Source organism: Silurus aristotelis (assembly GCF_946808225.1).
Source record: "Silurus aristotelis genome assembly, chromosome: 17".
Lineage (NCBI taxonomy): Eukaryota > Metazoa > Chordata > Actinopteri > Siluriformes > Siluridae > Silurus > Silurus aristotelis.
In genome coordinates, this window is record NC_139590.1 from 8,378,629 (window position 1) to 8,386,950 (window position 8,322).

An 8,322-nucleotide genomic window follows, 5' to 3' on the forward strand; every position below is an offset into this window, starting at 1 on the left:
ACGCAGAACATTTGGATATTGGTCAAGTGCAAGTCAGTTTTTGTCAATAAAATATTTTCTGGCTAGCATTATAAACACAGCTTGTATCAATAGTAGGTCTAAAGTTAAATCAAACGATAAATGGCTATTATGAACTGAAATATTCTTACAAAGGTGGGGGTTATATTAGATCCAGCAAATCTGTCCAAACAAAAATGACTTGCACTTGGCTTGAAGAACAACAGATACTCGGGTACTTTTTACATGTACACTCGTCTCCACCAAACTATGTGGTTATGTCTTTATTATATAACAGTGTAGCAACAGCAACATGTGGTTTTGAACCCTACTGTTTGTGACCTTGTAAAATTCTTCCTGTTCATTAAGGTCACAGGATAAGGCCTGTTAGTAATACAAATAATAAAAAATATATATCTTCACAAAATAGTTTGGGCATTTGGATGACACACTTATCAGGATTGAATTACAATTGTCTATTTTTTTGGTATCCATTTTAACTGTTGAGGCCAGTTTGTCCACCAGTGTGAACATGGTTACAGGAGTTTCCCAGTTTCCCAGAGGAGTTTCCCAGTTTCTTGGGCACATAAACTTTCTTTATTTTGTATTGTCTTTTAAACTTAAACTTTAATAGAAGGGAGGAAGGAGGGGCTGGTAATGGAACCAGTATGTATAGCTGTTGTAACATAAATGGAAAATAGGGACAGATGTTCCACAACATTAAATGCAATGATCAACTTTTAAAATTGCAATGCACCTTTAATTCAATTGATTACTGTATTAGGAAATTGTTGTGGTTTTAGGAGGAAAAATACACCAGCGTGTAACAAGTGCTATTTTATAACATTTCTATTAATGTCTATCAAATTTCTTGATTATTGTTTTAATTATGTACAACTTCCCTGTAATGTATTTAAAGACAAATGAATATTATAGGCAATTTGCATGAATAGGCCTACAATAACTATATCTTCTAAATAATTTACTAATATAATTTTGTTGGAAAAAACATTTAGAAAAATCTTTTAATTGGAAATATTTATCCTACCTAAAACCTTGATCTTCACACTGATAACGATGACACAGTGTTAATTACCTTAAACACTCGGAGACATTTTTCGATCCAAACCCTTGACTCACAGTATGAGTTTATCACACGCATGAATGACTCGAATAACTTTGAGCTTAAGTATTTATGAAACAGAGACAACAATATGTGGTTTAGTGACATTCCATTATGCCACTCATATATTAGTCACAGGATTAATCATGGGAACTGACAGACTTTCAACTGTTCATTGATTAATAAAGTATAAGAAACTGACTGATTGAATGCTTTTAGATCAATGTTAGAATAATTTGTATATGATGGTATTTGATGGTAGTTTCGCTTATTGTACACTTTTGTCTTTGACATCAGAATATTGCCGAATTATACAAGACTCTATATTTAAAATATTAAATTCAGTTGATAAGTATCTAGTCAGTCCATCTGGATTTTTTATGTTAATGAAAAGCAAGTGCACTGGCTTTCAACAATAATAAGTAAAGATATATAATGGAATAGGTTGAGACCAGTTTTAAGGGTGCATGCATGCACATATATGTACTGAAACCTAAACACCAGTATTAATATCAACTTTCATGATTGCATGCAAAACACGCTTAATCTCTACATATAAATCTTGAACCTGTTGACCCCACAAAGAGGACCACTTGACTTGACATGACTTACCTGAGAACACTGAGAGACGTTTAAACACATTCATCATCGTTGTGTGTATACAGTATGTGTCAGAGTGTGTGTGTGTGTGTGTGTGTGTGTGTGTGTGTGTTTGTGTTTGATTGAAAGCAATTGATCTTGCTCTGGTCAGTTTGTAAAAGAGAAGCTCTTACCTCGGGATAATTGTCTTTGGCGAACACGTGCAGTAGAGCCGTTTTGCCGCACTGAGTGTCCCCGACCACCACTATCTTACAGCGGCTGATCTGTCCCTGTCCCTGTCCCTCCATCAGCGCACCGGTGAGAGCGTCCCCGTCAGATCCGCGCGCGCACAGCCGGAAACCCGAACACCATGCGATGCTGACTGCCAGAATGCGCGTTGGTGCGACTGGAACCGGGGCAAAAAAAAAAAAAGAAAAAAGAAAAAGTACACCGTCCGCTTGCGGAGCGCAGAAAATTAAGCGTGCCTTCTGAGAGATCGATCCACGACTCATGCAACCTCTTCTGCCAGTAGATCAGCCTCTTAGTTCCTCACGGTGACGCCACGCTTCCCTGAAACCTCTTCAGCATTCAGCGGTGCGCGTGGCTCACGCCTGTCACCTGCTCTGCATAACCACGCCTTCCAAATCTCCGGCGTCCAACCAAATTCCAGGGCGTGCCTCTCTTTATGCTTTGTTCTCATTCATAACATTTTGGGATGGGCGTGTCCTACACCCTGAGCTTTATACAAGCTTAAGAGAAAAACACACACACACACACACACACACACACACAAAATTTATATATCATTTATTTTCTTTTTAGCAATACTAATAGTTTTTGTGGTATTACTATGTTGATGTGTAGGCCTCCAGAAATTGTCTACTCATTTTCTTTAGGAATTACCATTCTCAATCCTTCAACCAGATAACCTTGCAGGACCAGAAAATTATTATGATGCAAATTCCTTTGATTTTAAGCCATCGATCTGATTCATACAAAAGCAGCAGTTTTGTTATTGCAAGCAAACAATGGGTGATTCAATACCAAAGGCTAGGAGTGGCTTTAAATACAAAGGCCTCGCCCTTATCATCCCAGACCAGATACTGAACCGAATTAATTTGGACAGAGCATGGGACAGACTTTCTGGCATGTGAATCTATGCAAGAGATCATTCTAATTTCTCCCTGAACAAGTTTTCTTCTAAAAGTATCTATAGTAATCTCTTCCACCCTGACTGTCAAGATTCTCAGGCCTTTTTCATTTGCAGTTTTGTCAAGCCTTCTCTGGTTTCTTAGAATCCTGTCCATTATAGCATTCTTCATAAGGAAAATAACAATGGATGTTCATGTGTGACAAAAGAAAAGCAGCAGGCAATAAAAAAACAAAAACAACCCACAACCTCATTGGTGACATATTGGGGAACATAATGCCACTCTTATTGACTAATCTGATGAGAAAATGAGAAAGAAGATGGAAAAACAGCAAAGTGATTTCAGACATCAGTCAAATGTCTCATCTGTTGATTTACAAGACAATGTCTACTGGGTTTATACAATGCAACTAACACAATTCATCTTTATACAATGAACTGGCAATTCAAGCTGCAAGATTTTGTTTAGTGTTCAGCAGAAACCCAAAAGGAAAGCCTATGGAAATCAGTTGATAGTGTACAGCTTCTAAAGGTCATTATTGTTCATCTACATACATAAATAGAATAAAACTATTGATTTTTCCCTATACATTTATTTTTAATGGCAATTCATGGCAATTGTAGCTCTAAGCCATTGTAGCAGACCTGTTCATTTTATAGTCCAAAGTAATCTACATGGTTTCTATATGGAACCATCCACAGTAATCTTGTGTATCTTTGGGCTGTTCATGTGGAGCCACCTCGCAGCAGTGAATTTCCACTTTATGAGAACACCATCCAAAAGTAAGGATTCAGGATGGATTATGCCGGTTCGGAGATTAGAAGTAAGCAGGATCACTGGTTTCTTAGAAGGATGTATAACAAGAAAGTGACAGAGGTAAGGAGTAAATATGCAAGTGTAATATGTGATCTAATTTTTTTTTTTTTATAAAAAAGTGGTGGTGCATGTTCAATCCTAAACACTTTACATAAGATCATGTTCAGGTGAAAAAAAAAGTCCCATGCAAGTCTACCTTTATTTTCGACTATATCCATTAGGGGTCGCCACCCCTCCCTGTCCTCTACATCTGCCTCTTTCAAACCAACTACCTGCATGTCTTCCCTCACCACATCCATAAACCTCCTCCTTGGTCTTCCTATTTTCCTTCTTCCTGGTGCCTTCATCCTCAGACATACAGGTGGTTGCGGTAAAAAGGGCAGATGTACAGGACAGGGGGTTATGGAGAAGGATGATCCGCTGTGGCGACCCTTAATGGGAGAAGCCGAAAGAAGAAGAAGAAAAAGGACATCTGATCAATAAATTTGATTCTTTTTGATATAGTTCATTTTTTTCAGTCTTCAGTTATTTTTAACTGTTATAGTTTTTAAGAAACAAATTAGTTGTTTTATGAAATTCAGCACTTATGCTGGTTATACGAGTTCCCAAAACTAGATATCCAAACTACTATCTAGTGTCTTATTTTATAGTTAATGCACTGAATACATTTCTGAATAAATATAGGCAGAAATCAATATAGGAAAAAAGGAGAAGAGTGCACTCTGGATGTTATTATGAAATGATTCAGCATTAGCATCATATATCACATCCAATTCTAGTTTCATATCCCCACCTGCTGCTTCGGTATTGTCATTACAGATATAAGCAAAAAAAATTGTATTACTGTTAATCACAGTAGTTTTAGTTTACTTATGTGTAGAGTGAAATTTGTTTAGCCTAATACATAGCTTATGTACACCATTGGTTTTCCAAGAGTTGCATACACTGCATTATAAGTGTTTTTCTACACAGACAAACACATTTTCACATAATGAGGGGATTGTTAATGATCTGATGGGAAGATGGATGTATGGTAAAGATTCTAGACGACATTTGTTTATTAAAAAAAAAAAAAAAAAAAAAAAAAGTCAAGAAATTTTGGATCCGAAAACGTTTCTCTGTTGAATAATGCATTTCAAAACGTTACCAGCAGAGGACGACAGAAGCCGTACTTCAATACACTTTAATTCAGAGTCGTCTTTATACATTTACACTCAACAGCCACAACATTAAACCAACTTATAAGCGAAGTGAATAACATTAATCATCTCGTTATTATCCATATTATTTTGTAAAAATCAGCAAGTTGACAGTTTTCAGAGTTGATGTTTTGGAAGCAGGAGAAATGGGCAAGCATAAAGATTAATGACAGCATAAAGTGTAATGACCTAAAAAGGTAGATATTGTGGGGTATTCCCGTTATCCAGTGATTAGTACATAAGGCCATCTGGTATGATTCCACAAAAGTACTAATGTAACACAAAATGTTAAAATTGTGCCCTGGCTTGCTACGATACAATAATGTCATAATATACAGTGGAAGCCAGGCAGAGTGACCATTGTTTAGCATCTAAAGCATCTACAATGAGCATGCGAGCATCAGAACAGGACCATGGTACAATGAAAGAAGGTGGCCTGCTGTCCACCGCATGGACGGAAGGGTGCCATCATTTCTTAACCAGGATGCACTATGGGAAGAAGTCAACCTGGCAGTGGCAGTGTAATGCTCTGGGCAGTGTACATGTGGATGTTGACAAATACTACCTATTTAAACATTGTTTCAGACAAAATACCTTTTTATGGCAAGGGTATTCCTAATAACAATGGCCTGTTTTAGCAAGATAATGCGTACTGACAAGCTGATAAAAATAGTTTGGAGAACATGACAAGGTGTTGCTGACCAAACAACCATGATCCACAGAGGCTACACTTTACAACTTATACTACCTCACTTACCCCAAGAGAGTTATAGTGCTAAAGTATGGTCATATGCCATGATACATCTTTAAAGGCCCTGTGGAGTCATTCATTTATCCATCCATCCATCCATCCATCCATCCATCCATCCATCCATCCATCCATCCATCCATCCATCAGCTGGCTTCAAAAAACAGATGCATGAGTGATGCCAGCACTGCTTTAGAGGTTACAGAAGAGGAAGGTCCGCTTGTCAGGGCTTAGACCATATGCTGCGCACTGCAACACGTCAGTTTGCATGGCCGTCATCCCAGAAGGAAGTCTCTTCTAAAGCTGGCTCACAAGAAAGCCCACAAACAGTTTGCTAAAGACAACCTACCCAAGAGTATTAGTTACTGGTACCATATCATGTGGTCTGATGGGACCAAGATAAACTTGTTTGGCTCAGATGAAGTCCAGCATGTGTGGTGTTGCCCTGGTGAGGAGTAGCAAAAAAATTGTGCCTTGCCTACAGTCAAGCATGGTGGTGGTAGCTTGGCATCTTTGATGCAATGGAGCCGCTGGAGCAGGGTGTGGTCCAAACAGAGCATTAAGACCCATCCCACAGGTAGTTTTGGAGAATGAGGACCACCCATTTGATGATGGTCCACTGGACCGGATCTGGCGCTCACTTTTTAGTGAGATCGGGCAGAAGGCTGTTGACGTCTGAATACGTTGGGACAAACCTCTTATAATAACCAGCTAGCCCCAGGAACCGTCTCACCTCCTTTTTGGTCTTGGGTCTCAGGCAGGCTGCAATCGCTGCGGTCTTATCAATTTGTGGGGGCACCTGCCCATGACCCATGTAAAAACCCAGATACTGTACTTCCAACCACCCAATTGCAAACCTCTTTGGTTCTCAGGACCGCTATGAGGTGTTGTAAATGCTGCTGCTAGTCATTGGTATAGATGATTGTCATTGTAGCTGTCCATGAGATATTGAAACGTCAATGCTGCGGAGGGGCAATGCTTCCCCTCCACATTCCCCGGAACCACTGTATGTACTGCTCTGGGGTCCGTCCCACTTGCTGGAGGATCGCACACTTTAGAACAATCCAGCATGTGATCGGCTGACAGTTGCTGGGCGGCGAGCTGGGCTTCACCAGAAAGGAACGGCAGGAGGCGGAGCGCTCACTCTGAGTCCGACCAGTTCTCGGCAATGGCCACACATTAGAACAGTTCCAGGAATGCCTTAGCGTCATCCTGTGGTCCTATTTAATTGAGTGGGACGCTGGCTGCAGGCATCGGGGTGGCTGCAGCGGAAGCTTCTCGTCTGCCCAGTGCGCTCCAGAACGCCTGGGCACTAATCAGCTTCTGGAACCACTGGTTCTGCTCGGCACGCAGAAGGGGGGTCTGCTTGAGCTTGACGAGTGCCTTCACCAGCTCACCCAACAATGGTATTGATGAAAAGAGAAATGGTGTAGGGATGATCCTGAAGGAAGAGTACAAAAATAGTGTAGTGGAGGTGAAGAGAGTTTCTGATGAACGTAAAGCTGAAAGTTGAAAAGGTGATGATAAATGTCATCAGTGCCTATGCTCCACAAGTGGATTGTGAGATAAAGGAGAGAAAAATGTTTTGGAGTGAGTTAGAGAAGTGGTGGAGAATGTACCTAGGAAAGAAAGATTAGTCATTGGGACAGACTTTAATGGGCATGTTGGTGAAAGAAACAAAGGTAATGAGGAGGTAATGGGTAGGTATGGCCTTAATGAGAGGAATGTGGAAGGGCAGATGGTGGTAGATTTTGCTTAAAGGATGGAAATGGCTGTGGTGAATACATATTTTAAAAAGAAGGAGAAGCATAGGGTGACATGGAAGCTGCACACAGGTGAATTATATTCTATGTAGGAGATGCAACCTGAAGGAGATTGGAGACTGTAAGGTGTTGGCAGGGGACAGCATCGGATGGTGGTCTGTAGCATGGCTTTGGAGGAGAAGAAGAAGGGGAGGAGAGTAAGGACTGAAAGAAGAATAAGATGGTGGAAACTGAAGGAGGAAGACTGTAGTGTGAGTTTCAGGGAAGAGGGGGCTCGGTGGTGGTGAACAGGTGCTGGATGATTGGACAACTACTGCAGAAGTGATAAGGGAGAGCTAGAAAGGTACTTGGTGTGACATCTGGTAATAAAAATTAAGACAGAGACATGGTGGTGGAATGAGAAAGAACAGGAAAGAATAAGGAGAAAGAAGTTGGCGAAACAGGATTGGGATCGGCAGAAAGATGAGAAAAGTATGCAGTAGTACAAGATGATGTGGTAGCAGGTGAAGAAGGTTGTAGCAAAAGCCAAGGAAAAGGCATATGAGGAGTTGTATGTAAAATTGGACACTAAAGAAGGAGAAAATGATTTGTACCGATTAGCCAGGCAGAGGGACCGGGCTGAGAAGGATGTGTTACAAGGATGGAGATGGAAATGTGTTGACTAGCGAGGAGAGTGTGTTGAGAAGGTGAATGGAGTATTTTGAGCAGCTGATAAATAAGGAAAATGAGAGAGAGAGGATATGGAGAGCGTGGAGATGAATGACACTGGAGTTTTTTTAACCAGATTGTTCAACAAGATTCTGGAAGGTGAGAGAATGCCTGAGGAATCGAGAATTAGTGTGCTGTTACCGATCTTTAAGAATAATTGAGACCTGCAATACCTACAGGGGAATAAAGATGATCAGTCACACTATGAAGTTATGGGAAAGAGTAGTGAATGCCAGGC

At 40.3% G+C, this 8,322-nt stretch overlaps 1 protein-coding gene across 2 annotated transcripts in view; it reads right to left on the reverse strand.

Moving 5' to 3' along the window:
* Nucleotides 1-8,322, reverse strand: part of rnd2 (Rho family GTPase 2) — a 32,315-nt gene that overhangs the window by 19,463 nt on the left and 4,530 nt on the right. Inside the window, exon 2 of one of the 2 annotated variants that reach the window (XM_083567427.1) lies at nucleotides 1,894-2,105. In XM_083567427.1, the coding sequence (XP_083423553.1) occupies nucleotides 1,894-2,007 (114 nt within the window). In that variant the 5' untranslated portion in view covers nucleotides 2,008-2,105. Of the gene's footprint in view, nucleotides 1-1,893; nucleotides 2,449-8,322 lie in introns of both variants that reach the window. The other variant, XM_083567426.1, reaches the window with a different exon arrangement.